General features: G+C 38.7%; 1 protein-coding gene across 1 annotated transcript in view; it reads right to left on the bottom strand.

The window, feature by feature from the left end:
- The window catches only part of OSBPL6 (oxysterol binding protein like 6), a 101,854-nt gene that overhangs the window by 19,291 nt on the left and 61,627 nt on the right, over positions 1-20,936 (bottom strand). Inside the window, exons 12-14 of the mRNA XM_024122392.2 lie at positions 20,254-20,387; positions 5,496-5,603; positions 3,694-3,831 (exon numbers count right to left, since the gene is read on the bottom strand). Of these exons, the coding sequence (XP_023978160.1) occupies positions 3,694-3,831; positions 5,496-5,603; positions 20,254-20,387 (380 nt within the window). The remainder of the gene's footprint in view (positions 1-3,693; positions 3,832-5,495; positions 5,604-20,253; positions 20,388-20,936) is intronic.

Raw genomic sequence — 20,936 nt, 5'->3', positions numbered from 1 at the left:
TATTACTTTGTTCTCATCATCAGTATATGAGAGCATCCATCTCTCACACCCACTTAAACACTATACATTATCAATCTATATTAGTATGTATCTACCTAACACACATAAAAGATCTCTAGTTTGAATTTCATCTTTAGTGAAATTGCCGTCTTATATTTCACACATTTTTCAGCTTGTCATATAAATTGCATTTTTTTCTAGTTTGCAATTTATTTTTTAATGTTGTTTATGCCACTCTTTTTTGGCCATGTAGAAGTTTTAAATTTGTATGTAATAAAAACCATCAGCCTTTGCCTTTAAGGTTTCTGGATTTATTGATGATGTTTTTAATAGAGTTGGGGAGAATTCATATATTTAGGGAGATAGAGTTATACTCAGAATGATTTCATGTAAATGAACAATGATAGTTTTGCTTTTGCACCCTGAACAATGCTATAAAGATGGCAAATTGAGAATAAAGTCTTTTTCTGATTTGTATTTTCCCACTGCAGCTGGCTTCTAGTTCTCATTGACTGCAACTAAATGGAAGGCTAAACCTTTAGGCCCATGAAAGCCACATTCTAAACCTTGATAGGAATAAAAAATAAATCAAACTCTTCCATGTGATTTCTCTGAAAAAAGCTAATTACATCCAATTATGTTAGAGAAGACAAATGCCTACCTGAACCTAATTCATGTTGCATGCATGTTTATTACATGAACATTTAGAAGCTATAAACAGTCTAGTCCTCTTCAATTTCTAATTTCACCCAAACTAATATATGATAGAAATGGTCCAATATCCATGCCCATGTAGAAAGTTCCGTGTAGAATATAAAAGAACTCTACAATGACAGTGGGGAGACACACAATAAACATATGAAATATATATTTTGTTGGATAGTGATAAGCATTATGGAAAAAAAATCAGAAGGGAAGAGGCATGTGAAAGGTCAGGGGTGAGGAGGAAATGGTAGCTCTACACTGTAGGTAGGGCATCCAGGGTAGGCTTCTCAGAAGGTGACTTTTGAGTAGACTGAAGCGAGTGAGAGATTTGACCGCGTGGCGCTGGAAGCGTTCAGCCAGGGTGGGCGGCAATGCAAAGGCCCAAGAGCCTTTGGCAGCTATCATGCAGAATATGCAGTTGAGCCCATCCTGCAGAGGCTACTAGGATTCTCCCATGTACAGTAAACCAACCAGGTGGGCTTGCCAAGTCTGTTGTCCAGAGACTCAAGGAGCCTTCTGGGGGCATCTCATCAAAAGGGAACTTAGAAACTTGGGCAGATGAGGTTGCCTCAGGAACAAAGTCTTAGCCTAAGGGGAAGAGCAACCTTGAGAACATGGAGGTGCCTGTCACTTGGGTTTATCTCCTGGTCCAGCCTCTTCAAATACTTAAGACTGAGTGTTGTGATAAAGGGGAAAGATTTAAGTAAAACACAGACATTTTATGAAAACCTGTAAGATACAGTCACAAAGAATAGACGTATAGCTTAGTTATTTCCAGTGTGGGTTGTAGGAGAGAGTCACTTTCCTTATTTCAGCAAGGGACAAGGGGTGTCTGGAGCAAATAACTGCAGGAAACACTCCATTGGCCTCTGGAAGGCACCAGAAGAAGAGAGATTGCAAGAAGCTGCAGCTGAGAGCAGAGACCAGATTATGAGTCTTGTACGATAGCTAAGGAGTTTATATTGTCATCCTAAGGACACTGGGGAATAGGGACATCATCAGATTTGCATTTTGGAAAGATAAGCCAGGCTGCCCAGTAGAAAATGGATTCGAGAAGCAATAAAGGAGGCAGGAAAACTAGTTATGGAGATTGACAGGGTAATTTAGGTGGGGAGCTGATGGAGGACTGAATTGCAGTAGCAGCAGTGAAGCTTTAGGAAAATGTATGTATCTGAGAGTATTTAGGTGACAGAAATTACAGAACCCGATGAGTAAATCAACATGCGTGGTGGGTGGTAGTGAAGGGAAATACTGAGGCAACTCAGGTATTTGATGTGAACAACTGGGGAGAAAAGCAATATGAGAAGTATGGGTAAGTTTGAGTTTTCCCCCTTGGGGTGTGTGTCTGTGCGTGTGTGTAAGGGGGCTGCTGATTAATTCATTTGGACATGCTGAATTAGAGAGTCTGTGGAGCACCCAGGTGGCAATGTCTCACAGGCAGGTGGTTGGGTGGATCCTGAGCTAACTCTTGCTCTCTCTTTAGATCTGCTTTCTCCCTGAGCTGTAGACTTGAATATCCAAAAGGTTGCCAGATAACTCCACTGGGAGGTCTGATAAACTCGCAATGCCTTAAAGTGAGTATATCATCTCCACGTGCCTCTGTCCTCTACTACCTTGCCCCTCTATCGGCCACTTGGTCCGCTCTTTCACGGGGGTGGCACCACCATCTTGCTTGGACTCATGCATGTAACCTGCTTCACATCCTCTTCATTTTTGCATTGCCAGTGGCTGGTGCAAGTGGCAACTGGGTGCCCAGTTGAATGTGACCCCAAGAACTAGAAATAGGGAAATTAGGTTGCTCTCATAGGGGTATGCTATAAACTTATCAGATGATGGGTCAAAGCCCAGATAATGTATACAGTTAAGTTTGTCTGCTTGAATAAGGACAAAGAACTGGGTCAGCAATGGAAGCCCAGAAAAGGGAGAGTCAGAGAAAAAAAATGCTGGTAGCGTGTAGAACTAGCATTAAACTAGTTCTCTGGCTTGTGAATGGGAGTTTCTGTGAATCTTTTAATGTATGACTTGGAATCTGAGAGGCAAGTGCCTAGCGTGATGTGGTAACAAATTCAGTACCTGATACAAGAATTCTGTTTTAGCTTTTTCCATTAGAAACGTGATGTGTTCATTCTTTCTTTCTATTTTCCACTTACTTTTGTTTCTAAAAATCACTCATACTTCCAAACATCCAAAAAGAACTACTACTAATTGTCAGGATTTTTCCTTTCAATCTATTTTCTATGCATATGGAAATAACACTTAGCAACTATTTCATCTCCTTTTTGTAAAAATGCAGTACAGATTTGCAATCTCAAATGACAAAATTCTTAAACAACTGTGTGGGAAAGAGTTTTGGCTGCTTCTCCCATGCCAAGAAAGAAAAAAAAAATTCTAAGTGTACTTGACTAAATTTCAGTAAAAGAATTTCTGCAACCTGACCAAGGCAGAGATTTCTGGTTTCCAAGAACTTGCCGAGATTCACGGGCATGACAAGCAATCCAATAAAGCTTTTATGGTAGCCAGTGGTAACCTCCAAAAATGATAATTAGCCAACGAGATATATGCTAGACATTATCCTTCTAAGTTCAAATTCTTGTCTCTGGTAAAGATGTGTATGGATGTGTGTGTGTGTATGTACAAACATGAATGGTAATTTTCTTATTTTCTCATGCTTAATATATTTATTAGCTAGTCTCCTTCTATAAAGGAGTCTGTTATCAACTATTTGTTTACCCTGAAATATGAACTGTACAGGTAAGTCAGAATAAATCTTGATTCTTTCTTTTTATTCATCAAATTTGTGACTATTGAGTTGGTGCCCAGAGTGTTAAGGGCTCAGTAAATGGAAACCATATAGTTTGCATGCTTTTGGCTTTGCTACTATTTGGACATCTTACTATAATATTAAAAAAAAAAGTTCCACAGTCTTACTTTCTTTAACCGAAACTCACGGTCAGAAGCAGTTAGGGTTGATGCATCAAGGAACCTTACCTCATTCTCTGAAGAGCTTGCAGAGAGGAGCACTTCTTGGGCATCGAAGAACTCAGAGACAGACTCCGACATGGAGAGGCGGCTCTCATTGGCTACTTGTTGTGACACGGGGAGACTGACATGGATTTGCTCACCAGCCTACAGAAGAGAAAAGCATATGGTGTAATCGTTTTCTTCCTTGTAAGAATGGCTATTTGTTCAAATGAGACCATAACGTACTAGCCAGATTTCTAGAAAAATTCACACTATATGTTAAAAGAGTGGTGACCACAGCTAATTTTCACTTGCAACTGAGTAATGACCACTGCATAAGTTTCCTTCCAATATGCCTAAAGAATCCAAAAGGTGCAGCTGAAAGGTGAGTTGATTTTAAATCTATGCTCAATTAATATTAAGTGGAATGTAACAGGTTGAGCCCCTATCAATACCCTGAATTGACTGCGGAGACAAGTTCCTTGTCATATGCTTAGGCTTGTCATTAACTAGCCATATTCTAACCAGTATATTACACCTCAAGCAGTATTTGTAGAAACCACTAGAGATATGCTAAGAAAACAAGTCTATAAGACTAATTTTTGAGATGGAATATATAAAAGTCATTTTCCAGTTTGGTCATGAATTTTATCCAATGAAACATATGATTAGAGTATTGAACCTTATTTCAAATTGTATTTTTATTCAGTAAGTAATAAATATTGTTTTCAAGGATACAATTTAAGTTTCAATCAGAAAAATATGTAAGAGAACTAAAATATATATATTCTAGTACACATTTCAAATTAAAAGAAGATCCAAACTCAGATTGTTGACTAATTTTTGAATGACAAAATTTTAGAAATACCTCTAGATTCTGGGCAGTTGAGTAGGCATAAGTGTCATCAGAGATCACGGGACCCATGGAGGTGGATGGACACAGGGTGGGTAACTTACATCAAAGAGAAGCTGTCTGGGGATGGTATTTCCTAAGCAGTTAGATGGCAGAACACCTGCACCCACAGATTTCTAGAAAAATGTATATTTTTGGTGCAAATATGGCCTTAGTATTAGTTAAAACTCTCACCTTGTTACATGTATTACTGTTGAAAAGTATAAATTCTCATGGCTAAAAATAATAATTTTATAAAGGATTATAAACAGAATTATACACTCAAGTTTAGCCCCAATACTGAATGTTCTATCCTCTTACCATTTCTTCAAAAATTCTTCTGAAAAATGGAGTAATAGCACCTACCTCAGAGAGTTGTTGGGGGTGTGAAATGAGATAACATGTATAAACTGGGTTAGCACAATGCCAAGCACATAGTAAGCATTTACTTGACATGTGTTAACCATTAATTATTAGTATCATCATCAGTAGGAGCTGTACAGCACTAATAGTAGTATCGTAGCAAGGTCAGGTGACTTCTCTTCTTAGATAGGACTTTTAAAACAAACCTTAAGCAAACTTTTATTTAGCACCTTCTCACCTGAAAGAGTTTGTTTCAACATTTCATGGGCCATTGATGATAAGAAATATTTCAAATGAAGAGTGAGAGAAAATTCACAAGGTGTATATACAAACTAAATATTCAGTAGCATGAGATGAACACAGGAATAAATAAAAATAGACAACTGATCACCAATAACCAATGATGTCAAGCTCATGTACATCCTTCACTCCAAAGAACACTGAACTGTCAGCAACACAATATTTATGCAGGGAATTGTATCAGCAGTGAAAGAACTGTATAAAAATTAAAAATAGGCAGTAGATTTAGATGCTATAAAATAAGTATTCTACATCTATTAAAAATCAGTCTTACCTCATCAGGGCTAGGAATAATATTTACACTGACAACCTGATCACAAATAATAGATTCTGAATGTATTCTGTTCAACCGACTCCTTAGTTCAGCATTCTGGTTGAGCGCCTTAAAATAACAAAAACCGCATATATAATTTCAAGTTATTAAGCAAGCATAAAGCAGAACAAGCACACAGGTACACTTTAGACAACAAAGTCTTATGATGTTCTTAGCTGAAACTTTTGGAGCCACCCCAGGCCAGATCCCACTGGTAAGAAGGAAATAAATGGCTTAGAATTAAGGCACTCATTTTTTTGCAATATAAGACTACTACTTAGTAGGTTAGTGGGTTGAAAGAGTTCATGGATTTCATAAAAATGATTCATGGAATTTTCTCTCCTTTAGAGTCAGGTCCATTACACCCAAGGCCAGTCTACCACCACATATATATCACATTTTACACCCTAGGATAAAAATTATTGATTCTTTCAATTTTTTTTTTGGTTTTAGTTTCTAAAATTTGGGAGTTGTTTCAAAACCAGGTATCTTAAAAATTATTTGGAAATGTAATGAACAATGAACTGGCTTTATATTTTATAGAGCTATATTTTAGTCTGGTGAAAGAAAATAGTTGTCTTTCCACTTTCTAGGAGCACATAATACCTATGACAGTACAGCAGAACTAACTCAAGCGTAGACCAAAGATGCCTTCCTTGAACAGTGTAAACATCGACAAGTATAATAAAGAACATATCACAAAAAGGAAACTAACTCCAAGCTACCTGCATCTCATGACTTTTAACACACCCTAAGTCAGCATCAGTAAAACACCATCTGCTACAACCCAGTTTAGAAGGTGGGGCAAGAAGAGAACAGCTTTACATAAGCATGGGCTCCCTAACAGGGGCCCTGTGGACAGAGGCACATGGAGCACATTAGTGCATGGGAACCTGTTCCATATACAGAAGACACATGTAGCTGACTGGATTACACCAAGTCTCAAGTAAAAGACCTTTGTGAGGACAAAGCCCAGTGAAAAGCTGGACAGCTCCTTTCCTTCCCATTAAAACCAGCAATTAGAAGATGGAAGTGAATGTTTCAGAGTGAAAGATAAATGTCAGGACTTAATGAAGAGCACATCTGCCCCAGGGAGTGAGGATTCTGCTTTTCTTTGTAAAGAGTCGATTACTACGGTAAACCAATACATATACAAATATAACAGCATAACTATAACTCTTTACCTATTAAATCACCCAGGATAAATTACACAGTGGCTAAACTTCACACTTGCACTGAGTGGTGCAGAATCCTTGAGCATGGAGCACAGAACAGCCCCTCTCCCTTCATCCCAGCTTTTGCTTTTTAAGAAGAAAACTGTTCACTCACAGCTTTTGGCTTTTGTTTAAAGTCTTTAGAACCAGTTTGTAAAATATGTGTAAAATAGAACACACTTGGTCTTGTGGGCTGTCAAGTATTGATGGATTAAAGGTGGACACAGATCCTACAGTCGTATTACAGACAGGAAGAAATATGTGTCCAGTTCTCTGAGAAAACAGGGATGTGTTAGTGAGAAAAAAGGTGATTACTTTTTTAGTAAATAAACCATGTGCTTCCTAATACCTTTATATGCTGCAAAAGTGCTCAGGATCATTTTTCTTGGAGCAAAATCTCGAACACTTGAAATTTGAAAAAAAAAATACTGTATCATTCATATTCTTTGTGACTACATATGCTTATTTGTTCTTTCATTATTTTTCTGTCCACAAGTGTACTGAAAGCTGTCTTAGTTATTGAAATAACTGGAACCAGATATATTTTGTTGTCTTGAAAGTAGGAGGCATTGTTGTAGGTTGCTTGATGGTTTTAATTGCAGAATCACATTCATGACTTCAGGGTTTCACACAAACCTCAACTAAGGGTTCCTCCAGAGTGACTGCACCTTCTGTTGCCCCTGGAACAGAGTTAACAAAACAAACCCCACAAAAACTCAAGGGCAAGGATAAGTAATGTTTTTTTTCAGAGGGTGGGAGTTTTACACACAAGTTTCCCATTTATAAGGAAACTTGGAGAATTGTTTGCTCTGGATGTTTAAGAAAGTTAAATTCCCATTTAAGCTCTCATCTCATCCAGTATTCATTAAATGTAATCTTGCCTACAGGTGTGTGTGAAGGCACACAAGGTAGCCTCTAGCTGATAATATCAATAGGAAATAAGCTGAAAATTAAAGGAATATTGTATTAATAATATATATGCAGTGGTAGAAGCACGTTGTTACGTGGCACAAAAAAGCATGGAAATAAATACTATTCCAATTCTGGCAACCCCAAGGGCAGAAAGTGTAAGCAGATGCAGAGCATGCAACAGCCCATTTCTGTGTGTCTTGCCAGGACGGCTCCTCCTTTTGCCTCAATCACACAGACTGTTTTTGAAGTTGGCTACAACCAAGCGCCATGAGCGCTCTTAGGAAGTGCTCAGGACCACATTTGTTACTTCCCTCCCTGAAGCTCACCTATTTTCTCTACAACGATATTATGGAAACATCCTTGGGAACATAGAGGTATACGGATATTTTCAGTGAAATGACACTAGTAGTGATAATTAACATAGAAGAGCCCAGTTGATGGCAGAAACAATATACAGAATGCACCCGAAGAGTCTGTACAGTGGTGAAGCGAGGGAAAAGGAGGCACGTCGCCAGCCACTTGCACCAGCTCGTGAGCAAGAAAAGCCATGGAAACCTGTGAGTAATAACATTGCTCCAGGAGTGGCAGACAGGGCCAAGGACTAGCAGGCAGGAAGCAGCCTCGGGCTCAGGAACTGTGCCTACATTCTTTAGGAAGTCTCACTACTTGCTTTCATGAGTGAGCTCAGACCGCACTACAAACTCTCCGCAAAGTATACCCATTTCCCCACACTTCATGTCCCTCATACACATTCAAACGTAATATATCCAAGAAACACATAATTCCTGACCCATCTATAAAAGAAGTTACCATCTTGAAGTTCTGAGCCAGAATTAATTGCCCAAATCCTCACCTCCTTGGCTATTAACTACCATTCACCCCCCTAGGCAGAAAATGGGTGAGAATTTACCTTAGACTGGGTGAGACTCTGGCATAGCATATGCATTTTACTGAATGGAACTGTGGGTTCTGGGAAGGACACATAGAAGCCTGAAGGCTGGAGAAGGATATGAAACATATGGCAATATGGGATCACCAGAAGACTTAAACCCTTCAGATAAAAGCAAAACTGGTTGAAAAGGAGTGAGAATATGAGTATGGAAACTGTCAAAGCTAGAGCTGTCAAGAACCTGGGTATCTCTTAAAAATCACCTTGTTTTTTATTTAAAAAAATACTATTATAGTGTATTTGGAAAACGCAAAAAAGTAGAAAAATATTTTTAGAAATTCATACCTTACTACCCAATCAACCAATTTCTGATAGCTTGGTATACTTCTTTCTTTCTTTCTTTTTAAAAATTTATTTATTTAATTTACTTATTTTTGGCTGCATTGGGACTTCGTTGCTGCACGTGGGCTTTCTCCTAGTTGCAGTTAGCGGGGGCTACTCTTTGTTGGGGTGTGCGCGCTTCTCATTGCGGTGGCTTCTCTTGTTGGGGAGCATGGGCTCTAGGCGTGCGGGCTTCAGTAGTTGTGGCACACGGGTTCAGTAGTTGTGGCCCGTGGGCTCTAGAGCACAGGCTCAGTAGTTGTGGCGCATGGGCTTAGTTGCTCCGCGGCATGTGGGATCTTCCTGGACCAGGGCTTGAACCCGTGTACCCTGCATTGGCAGGCGGATTCTTAACCACTGCGTCACCAGGGTAGCCCGGTAGCTTGGTATAGTTCTTTCTAGCTTTTTTTCTTATGCATTTTCCACATTATTTAATGGGAACATACTCTACATCCTGTGTCTGCCACTTATTCTTTGTACACAGATATTTATTTTATGTTTCAAACTCTTCACAAATGTGATTTTAATAACTGCGGAACAAGTGATTATTTTCTATTCTTGGGCACTTATGTTCTTACTGATTTTTTTTTTTTTTTTTTTTTTGTGGTACACGGGCCTCTCACTGTCGTGGCCTCTCCCGTTGCGGAGCACAGGCTCCAGACGCGCAGGCTCAGCGGCCATGGCTCACAGGCCCAGCCGCACCGCGGCATGTGGGATCTTCCCGGACCAGGGCACGAACCCGTGTACCCTGCATCAGCAGGTGGATTCTCAACTACTGCGCCACCAGGGAAGCCCGTTACTGAGTTTTATTAGGATAAATAATGCTGCCATGAACGTTTATGTGCATACAGGCTTTCTACATTCAGCATTACCCCCTTAGATTATACATATCAGCCATGGACCAAAGGGTCAAAGGGTAAAATATTTTTAAGGCTTTTAATAAATATTGCCAAATTATGTCCAAAATGACATCAATTTAAAGTTACTAGATAGCTAAAAAAAAGATGTAAAGGATTCTATGAAGAATATCTTCATATACAACACATTTGGCCAAGTCTCAGGGAACTCTGAAATTCAGGAACAAATACACTTAAAACATTTATCCCAACACAGAATACTTATTTTGGATGTATAAAATGTTGTAGACAGGAAGGATGGTAAACACTATGACTAGGATTTTAATTATGCTGCTATGTGCCTTAAGCCAATGTTTTTGCTTACATTCCCAAACATACCACATTTCACTGATTCTAATATGCACGATTCCTCAAACATTAACACCTCTGAAGCACTGCTCAGTTTAATTGACAGTTTTTTCTTTCTTAATAATGCACAGAACGATGGCACATCTAACAGTGGATGCTGTACTGATTTAATGAAATTTAGTAACTCTAGACTGAGTACTGGGTACTCAGAACTCATATTCTGCTCTTCACATTTGTATGGACCCAACACCCAATGCATTTAGCACAAGCTGTGTACAAACTCTGGGGCCAGAAATCAAACTGGTAGTAGTGACGGAGTGTAATGTATTGAAGACAGACTCAAGGCAAGTTGAATCTTTCATTATAGTAATCTAGGGTGCTGAGTTTACCACAGTCTTACTATATACTATTTGACTTTGGTGTTCAGTACATAAAATTATAGCTGCTGTGAAATAAAGTCATTTACAAAGGGATACATGCCACATAAAATACGTTGTCCTACAGGTGTAAATCCAACATCTATGCTGCCTTTCAGGTGTAAAAGTTTACTTTTAAAGTTTCATGGGGTAAAATAACAGAATTATGTACATTTTTGTATACATATAGATCAGGGATGAAATACTACTTTAGAAGAGAAATTCATTATACTGTTCAGCCTTGCAAATTATTACATGCCCAAGGCAGGTAAAAATTTATGCTGAGCATGTAGTGAAGAATGCTAATTTTCCTTATTTTATTATGCTATGTACCTTCTAAAAGGATGATGGAATTTGCCAAGTTGATATATTTAAAAGCTTTATTGAAAAGCAGCATTTTAATCATTAGACATATATCAAATCAGACTTATGTCAAATAAAAAATAAGCTTTAAAAACGTTAGACTAGGGCTTTCCTGGTGGCGCAGTGGTTGAGAGTCCGCCTACCGATGCAGGGGACACGGGTTTGTGCCCCGGTCCGGGAGGATCCCACATGCCGCGGAGCGGCTAGGCCCGTGAGCCATGGCCGCTGAGCCTGCACGTCCGGAGCCTGTGCTCCGCAAAGGGAGAGGCCACAACAGTGAGAGGCCCGCGTACCGCAAAAAAAAAAAAAAAAATAATAATAATAATAATAAAGAGGCACAATGAAAATAATAGAATTAGCCAATCAGGATGGCTACATCAGTCAATTGTTTCCCATCTTCAATGTCTCCTTATCTGCTAGCTCCTTCCCTTCATGACACAAACAAACTTAGATGACTGCCAAATTCAAGGTTGACTTTCAGTCCATATATCATTTGCTGCTAAGTCAGACCCTGTTAACCTTTTCAAGTCAGATCCTGTTAACCTTTTCATTCTTGAAATTATCAAAACTCTTTACCCTTATCTCAATGATCATAGCTATCTAAATTTGTCAGCTGTTTCCCCTGGGTTTCCATCAAAGGATCCTCGTTTTGTTTTTTTTTTTCAGCTTGTCCTTTAAATACTAATGTTCTCTATGGCAGCTCCATTGGCCTCTTTTATTCTGATTGAAAATACAATTTATCAATATCTATAAATTCACCGATATACGGGGGTATCCACATCTTTCTGCCAAGGCCTCTCTCCTGAGCCCTAGAGCTCAGGAGGAAACGACCCACCCAATGGGAAGGTATGCACAGACATAAGGATGTGAACACAGCCAAGATGCTGTGATAACACAGAACTGGAAGCACTGAATTCGCTAGTGGATAGGGTATAATTATCTTTATAATCCCAAATTACTTTCACATTTTTTGAGTTCAAATAAACGAAGTAAATATAACACGCCATCCCCCCTGCAAATAACCCAACAAAAATCTATTGAGGCTCTAAGTCTAGATGCAAATAAATGTTTAGACAAGAGAAGGAAACATTTAACCCAAAGCACGCAAGTTGATGTAATTTCACTTTATTTTACTTTTATCATGCTGGTAACAGCTGCTGCTGTCTCCTGAGGTCCATCAAGGACCAATTCTTCCATGAACCTGATCTCTGGGTCTGCTCACAGCTCAGGCATCTCTCATTTCTCTGAACACCCAGAGCCCTGGAAATCTGCACCACTTATGTGCCACTGGGAATGGACTACAGCATGGTCCATTTAACTGTTTCTTGAGTAAATACTGCTCATCTCAGTAGTCAGATCATGAACTTCCTGGGAACATGGCCAGGCTAATTTTAAGTTGGTGTCCTATACCTTGCACTGTACCTAAAGTATAGTAGTTGAATGAAACACAATGAATAAATGAATGAACAAATGAATGACTGCTTTAAAATTTCTCTTCATCACCATTTCTAATCTCACCTGACCTCCCAAACTTAGATGTGTTTACTATTCTCTATCTTACCAACAAGCAAATAAAAGCAAGCAAGCGGGAAACAAGCATATTTTCTTATTTTTCTAAGTATAAGCTTATCTCATACCACTAAGACTTCAATCCTTAATACAACTGAAGAAAACACTGCAACAGGTAGGGGGACAAAAGTGTATTTGACACATTTACAAGATGACATACAAGATGGTTTACTAACCATTATTTTGATCTTTCTGATTCATGATCCTTTCAGGATCACAATTCAGAAGATCGATTAACATGGACTAGGGTGTTCAACAGATACATGACATGAGATCAGTACAGGGCAAGCATTAAAGTGTACTTGTGAAAGAAGCCCTCTGGAGACTGGAACACAGTTGCCGCTTTGAATGCTCAGGCTCTCGAGTTCCCTAGTTTTGCACTGGAAGCAGCATATGCACCTCAACTGACAGTGTTTGATGGCAAACAGCAGAAAGTGTGGCCCAGAAAACAGCATTCAATAACGTGAAACTTAACGCTGAAAAGAAGCTGACAGTTCAGGTACATAAAACATGGTGAGACCAGTTTAAGTCTAATTTTCAAGAACTGAGGGAAACTCTTCAAGCAGGAGCTGATCCACATGGAAAACCACTTACCCAGGATTTGCTTGCTCCTTCGCTCTGATCCAAGGCACCAGGAAGTGAACAATATTTTATATAAACACCGAGTTCTCACACAAAATCAGTAACAACATTGAAGTCTCAAAGGAAATTTTAAAGGTTAATTTATAGACTAAATGAAAATATTTCAGAGGAAGTGCTGAATGTAAGAAAGCATAAGGGCAGTTTTAAAGGATTTTTAACAGAAATTTCAACCTTGAAATACACAGGGACTTGATTAGTATTAATAAGATCAATATAATATATATTGAGTAATATTTATTATAGTGTAAAATATATATTGAAATATATATAAGAGTCTACCTTCAGGGAGCATAACTTAGGAAGAAAATCCTAAGAGTGCAAATCAGAATAGAAAAAATAGGTAATAGTTATCAGTAATTTTCAACAGATTAAAATGTAAGTGGGAAAAAATAGTAAGTGTGGAAGATCTGGTAGATTTTGTCTATTTGACATTGGATCAAACGTATTCTGGAACATAACTGTTTAAATGTGTATGTAAATCATGTATAAATGCATGATTTTTTTTTAAACCAGGGACTGCCTTATAATGAATACAGAGAGGCATTAAAAGTATTCAATCAGCCAAAATAGCAATTATGTTTGCAAGCAAGTTTGGTTGATTTTCACTCTTACCTTGATATTGTTTGGAAGAAAAGTAATAAAATGTAATAAAACAGACAAGACTGCCCAATCCACCTGCAATGTCTTGGGAGAATTTCAGATGATGTGTCATCATCTTGATGATGGCACATGGGGATGTGCCATCCCCATGATGGATGATTGCCTCCACCCCCATCTTTGGCGTATACGGTTAGGAACGTATTATGAGAGTGAAACAAACACTCTCGTTTACCTGAGACAGTGACTGTCGGAGCCGTGCCATCTGCGTGCTGTGGCCTTTATTGTGATCCTGCTCAGAAACCATCTGCTTAAGCTTCTCCTTCTCTATAGCTATGCTATTAAACGCTGACTTCAAAAGAGAATGCACTGCGTGGGGAGAAAAGTAAGAAACAAAGATCAAATGGATCCAGAAAGAATATACAAAATTATAAACTTCTCAGTACTTTAACTCATGCACAGATATTTTCTGGAAAGTTTATGTTACAGTCTAATTGAAAGTCAGCCATAAAATGGAATCTACCAGAATATCTATACACAAAACAAATATAGGAATGGTAATTAATCAGGATGAAAGTTTTAGCCTTTCAAACCAGATAAGCCAACAAAGACCTGGAAGCAGCATATAAAATTATCAATTTTTAAATTTCAATATTTAGAAACTAAACTATAATTCCTAGAAGGAAAAGGGAACAAGTTTTACTCTGCCATATTTGAAGGCAATATTTGAGCAGTTCTGTGTACAATGAAGCCTCATGCAAATCATTTAGAACTATCAAAAATTATTTCCCCAAAGTGTGTACCCAAACAAGAGCATTTTATGCGTCCTGCCAATATAAATACGACAGCTGTTTTAGAAGTTCTAACTAGTTCTCTTTGGGGTAGGAAATGATTTGGTCTTAAGAACAGCACTTGCATTACTTTCTCAGCCAAGAACAACATGATATCAGAAGTGTTTTTAAAGAGTACAAACTTCCAGTTATAAGATGAATAAGTTCTCGGGATCTAATGTACAGTATAGTGTTATAGTTAATAGTACTGTATTATATACATGAAAGTTGCTAGGAGAGTAGATCTTAAATGTTCTCACCACAAAAAAAGAAATGGTGGGACTTCCTTGGTGGCGCAGTGGTGAAGACTCCACACTCCCAATGCAGGGGGTCCGAGTTCAATCCCTGGTCAGGGAACTAGATCCCACATGCATGCCGCAACTTAGGAGCCCACCTGCCGCAACTAAGGAGCCAGCAAGCCGTAACTAAGGAGCCCACATGCTGCAACTAAGCAGCCAGTGAGTCACAACTAAGGAGCCTGCGAGCTGCAACTAAGGAGCCCACCTGCTGCAACAAAGACCCAGCGCAACCGAATAAATATTAAAAAAAAAAAGAAATGGTACAGTGTTAGCTATCACAATTATTTTCAGAATATAAGTGTATCAAATCAACATGTATACCTTGAACTTATACAATATTACATGTCAATTATATCTCAATAGAGCTGGAAATAAAATAAAACAAAATAAAAGCAACAATAAAAACAACCTCCACTGCCATTTCTGCATACCTAACAACATACATTGGTAAAAATCCAAGGCAGTCTTTAATTCTGAAACACGAAAAGGTTGAATTTCCAACTCCTATCTTTACAATAACAGTTTCTATAAAATGCAAAGTCTTCTAAAATAGGGATTTCCTTATAAGAGGATTTTTTAAAGAAATGGAAAAATTTAGCATAAAACAGTGGCCTGAATTAAAGGGGAAAAATGGTGAGATCATAAGGGACTCACAATCTATTGATTTATGTGCTACATTCTAGTTATCAATTTTAAGGTAATAACTTGATAGCTGAAATATGTTAACCCAACTGGCAGCTCTAAAAGCGGACTCTCACTCATTTCAAAATCCATAACTCTTCCCAAAGAGTTCATTCAATAGTCATAGAAAAGCCCCCACTTTTTTTCTAGCACAACAGAAAAGAAAACATGTTGTTTCAACAAAGGCTTTAAAATTCTGTTGAAACTTGGATTTCCTGAAAGCCTCCAGATTGCAACCAAATACACAAAGCTTTCCCAGGGCTACCTTCAAATTTACCCATCTTCCTTCAGAAGCTGTGCTATAGTTAATTCACACATTTGCTGTCTCATTTTACCTGCTGCTATAACCTCACATTAGAAGTAAAAGCTACTGGCTTTCCTGGCCATAAATCTATGCTGTTACATAAACAAAATAACATTGCTCTAGTCTAATGACATGATTAGCATCCAGCTAAGACATGCAATAAAAATGTGCAAGGAGTAAAACAGGAGGTGAAAGAGAGGTGGCCTTACAGAATCTCAACTGAAAAATCTATAGAAAAAAAAGGTGGGGGAGATGATATCATTTAATTGCTTCAGGATTGTGGAATTAAAGAAACCTCTGCTAGCACATCTTTGCTGATGGTTTAAAACTATACATTTTTGTTGACTTCAGCATTCCCAGAGATGTCCTCAGTGTGTGCCCCTTCTGAGGGGGCACTAGGCTCTTAAGTATTATGGGGGGTACTTGAGATGTTCCATTTAACACACATTTTTGAGAATATTTTATAACCTATTACCAGCGGGCCCAGAGGAAATAAATGTGATTAATTCATAATGAGATGTTAGTGACTGAAAACAACATAATGTGTATCTTTCTCCAAGAGACTGGGAAGGTACTGTCAAAAGGCGCGCGCGCGCGCGCACACACACACACACACACACACACACACACACACACACACACAGTTTCAGTGGCTGAAATTTAAATACTATAGCAATAAGGGGAGGGAGTTAATTTGGAAGCTGAGGCTCTTCTTGGTAAACACAGACAAGACTGCCCAATCCACCTACACTCTACTCTCCTGCTTCCTCTTACTCTCTGATGACAGCAATTGAACTTCTGCAACATGCCTTATTGAAAACTTAACATCAAAAAAGAGACTCCAAGGTGGGGTGGACTTCTACTCCCCTCAAATCTGGACTGGCATGTGAAGCTCTGACCAGTAGAGTGCAGTGAAGGGACAGTGCTTCAGGTCCAGAGCTGGCTGCTTCCATTCCAATCCACTCCATTCTCTTGGAGCCCTGAGCTGCCATGGAGAGGGAGAAGGAGAGGGACAGAGTTGTGTGCAGCCTCCCAGCGGTCCAACCAAAGTGCTAGCGAAGACGCCTTGAACGATTCAGCCCAGCTTCCGGCTGAATACTGTTGAGGGAGCCTGTGCTCCGCAAAGGGAGAGGCCACAACAGTGAGAGGCCCGCGTACCGCAAAAACAAACAAACAAACAAACAAACAAAAACAAAAAAACCACGTTAGACTAATCTAAGAGGTTATTTAAACAGTCTCTCTCTCTCTCCTTCCCTTCTTGCGGGGAGACTTGGATTGGTAACTGTTCATTAAAAAAAAATCTGAGTTTTAACTGATGATACCTGAATAAGGATCAAAGATGTTTTTAGGCTACCTAAAATCACACTATAATGTGAAGTTATATTAACATAGAAACATACGTAGAACAGCTGTCTCAATGTACTCAAGCTATTTCATAGCTTGTTCAATCCTTAGTGCTATATTTAAAGAGGCACAATGGGGCTTCCCTGGTGGCGCAGTGGTTGAGAGTCCGCCTGCCGATGCGGGGGACACGGGTTCGTGCCCCGGTCCGGGAAGATCCCACATGCCGCGGAACGGCTGGGCCCGTGAGCCATGGCCGCTGAGCCTGCGCGTCCGGAGCCTGTGCCCCGCAACGGGAGAGGCCACAACAGTGAGAGGCCCGCGTACCGCAAAAAAAAAAAAAAAATAATAATAATAATAATAAAGAGGCACAATGAAAATAATAGAATTAGCCAATCAGGATGGCTACATCAGTCAATTGTTTCCCATCTTCAATGTCTCCTTATCTGCTAGTTCCTTCCCTTCATGACACAAACAAACTTAGATGACTGCCAAATTCAAGGTTGACTTTCAGTCCATATATCATTTGCTGCTAAGTCAGACCCTGTTAACCTTTTCAAGTCAGATCCTGTTAACCTTTTCATTCTTGAAATTATCAAAACTCTTTACCCTTATCTCAATGATCATAGCTATCTAAATTTGTCAGCTGTTTCCCCTGGGTTTCCATCAAAGGATCCTCGTTTTGTTTTTTTTTTTCAGCTTGTCCTTTAAATACTAATGTTCTCTATGGCAGCTCCATTGGCCTCTTTTATTCTGATTGAAAATACAATTTATCAATATCTATAAATTCACCGATATACGGGGGTATCCACATCTTTCTGCCAAGGCCTCTCTCCTGAGCCCTAGAGCTCAGGAGGAAACGACCCACCCAATGGGAAGGTATGCACAGACATAAGGATGTGAACACAGCCAAGATGCTGTGATAACACAGAACTGGAAGCACTGAATTCGCTAGTGGATAGGGTATAATTATCTTTATAATCCCAAATTACTTTCACATTTTTTGAGTTCAAATAAACGAAGTAAATATAACACGCCATCCCCCCTGCAAATAACCCAACAAAAATCTATTGAGGCTCTAAGTCTAGATGCAAATAAATGTTTAGACAAGAGAAGGAAACATTTAACCCAAAGCACGCAAGTTGATGTAATTTCACTTTATTTTACTTTTATCATGCTGGTAACAGCTGCTGCTGTCTCCTGAGGTCCATCAAGGACCAATTCTTCCATGAACCTGATCTCTGGGTCTGCTCACAGCTCAGGCATCTCTCATTTCTCTGAACACCCAGAGCCCTGGAAATCTGCACCACTTATGTGCCACTGGGAATGGACTACAGCATGGTCCATTTAACTGTTTCTTGAGTAAATACTGCTCATCTCAGTAGTCAGATCATGAACTTCCTGGGAACATGGCCAGGCTAATTTTAAGTTGGTGTCCTATACCTTGCACTGTACCTAAAGTATAGTAGTTGAATGAAACACAATGAATAAATGAATGAACAAATGAATGACTGCTTTAAAATTTCTCTTCATCACCATTTCTAATCTCACCTGACCTCCCAAACTTAGATGTGTTTACTATTCTCTATCTTACCAACAAGCAAATAAAAGCAAGCAAGCGGGAAACAAGCATATTTTCTTATTTTTCTAAGTATAAGCTTATCTCATACCACTAAGACTTCAATCCTTAATACAACTGAAGAAAACACTGCAACAGGTAGGGGGACAAAAGTGTATTTGACACATTTACAAGATGACATACAAGATGGTTTACTAACCATTATTTTGATCTTTCTGATTCATGATCCTTTCAGGATCACAATTCAGAAGATCGATTAACATGGACTAGGGTGTTCAACAGATACATGACATGAGATCAGTACAGGGCAAGCATTAAAGTGTACTTGTGAAAGAAGCCCTCTGGAGACTGGAACACAGTTGCCGCTTTGAATGCTCAGGCTCTCGAGTTCCCTAGTTTTGCACTGGAAGCAGCATATGCACCTCAACTGACAGTGTTTGATGGCAAACAGCAGAAAGTGTGGCCCAGAAAACAGCATTCAATAACGTGAAACTTAACGCTGAAAAGAAGCTGACAGTTCAGGTACATAAAACATGGTGAGACCAGTTTAAGTCTAATTTTCAAGAACTGAGGGAAACTCTTCAAGCAGGAGCTGATCCACATGGAAAACCACTTACCCAGGATTTGCTTGCTCCTTCGCTCTGATCCAAGGCACCAGGAAGTGAACAATATTTTATATAAACACCGAGTTCTCACACAAAATCAGTAACAACATTGAAGTCTCAAAGGAAATTTTAAAGGTTAATTTATAGACTAAATGAAAATATTTCAGAGGAAGTGCTGAATGTAAGAAAGCATAAGGGCAGTTTTAAAGGATTTTTAACAGAAATTTCAACCTTGAAATACACAGGGACTTGATTAGTATTAATAAGATCAATATAATATATATTGAGTAATATTTATTATAGTGTAAAATATATATTGAAATATATATAAGAGTCTACCTTCAGGGAGCATAACTTAGGAAGAAAATCCTAAGAGTGCAAATCAGAATAGAAAAAATAGGTAATAGTTATCAGTAATTTTCAACAGATTAAAATGTAAGTGGGAAAAAATAGTAAGTGTGGAAGATCTGGTAGATTTTGTCTATTTGACATTGGATCAAACGTATTCTGGAACATAACTGTTTAAATGTGTATGTAAATCATGTATAAATGCATGATTTTTTTTTAAACCAGGGACTGCCTTATAATGAATACAGAGAGGCATTAAAAGTATTCAATCAGCCAAAATAGCAATTATGTTTGCAAGCAAGTTTGGTTGATTTTCACTCTTACCTTGATATTGTTTGGAAGAAAAGTAATAAAATGTAATAAAACAGACAAGACTGCCCAATCCACCTGCAATGTCTTGGGAGAATTTCAGATGATGTGTCATCATCTTGATGATGGCACATGGGGATGTGCCATCCCCATGATGGATGATTGCCTCCACCCCCATCTTTGGCGTATACGGTTAGGAACGTATTATGAGAGTGAAACAAACACTCTCGTTTACCTGAGACAGTGACTGTCGGAGCCGTGCCATCTGCGTGCTGTGGCCTTTATTGTGATCCTGCTCAGAAACCATCTGCTTAAGCTTCTCCTTCTCTATAGCTATGCTATTAAACGCTGACTTCAAAAGAGAATGCACTGCGTGGGGAGAAAAGTAAGAAACAAAGATCAAATGGATCCAGAAAGAATATACAAAATTATAAACTTCTCAGTACTTTAACTCATGCACAGATATTTTCTGGAAAGTTTATGTTACAGTCTAATTGAAAGTCAGCCATAAAATGGAATCTACCAGAATATCTATACACAAAACAAATATAGGAATGGTAATTAATCAGGATGAAAGTTTTAGCCTTTCAAACCAGATAAGCCAACAAAGACCTGGAAGCAGCATATAAAATTATCAATTTTTAAATTTCAATATTTAGAAACTAAACTATAATTCCTAGAAGGAAAAGGGAACAAGTTTTACTCTGCCATATTTGAAGGCAATATTTGAGCAGTTCTGTGTACAATGAAGCCTCATGCAAATCATTTAGAACTATCAAAAATTATTTCCCCAAAGTGTGTACCCAAACAAGAGCATTTTATGCGTCCTGCCAATATAAATACGACAGCTGTTTTAGAAGTTCTAACTAGTTCTCTTTGGGGTAGGAAATGATTTGGTCTTAAGAACAGCACTTGCAT

The sequence above is a fragment of the Physeter macrocephalus genome, chromosome 2 (assembly GCF_002837175.3).
Source record: "Physeter macrocephalus isolate SW-GA chromosome 2, ASM283717v5, whole genome shotgun sequence".
Taxonomy (NCBI): domain Eukaryota; kingdom Metazoa; phylum Chordata; class Mammalia; order Artiodactyla; family Physeteridae; genus Physeter; species Physeter macrocephalus.
Note: the sequence above shows the minus strand (reverse complement) of the source record. Positions and strands in the feature narration are given on the sequence as shown.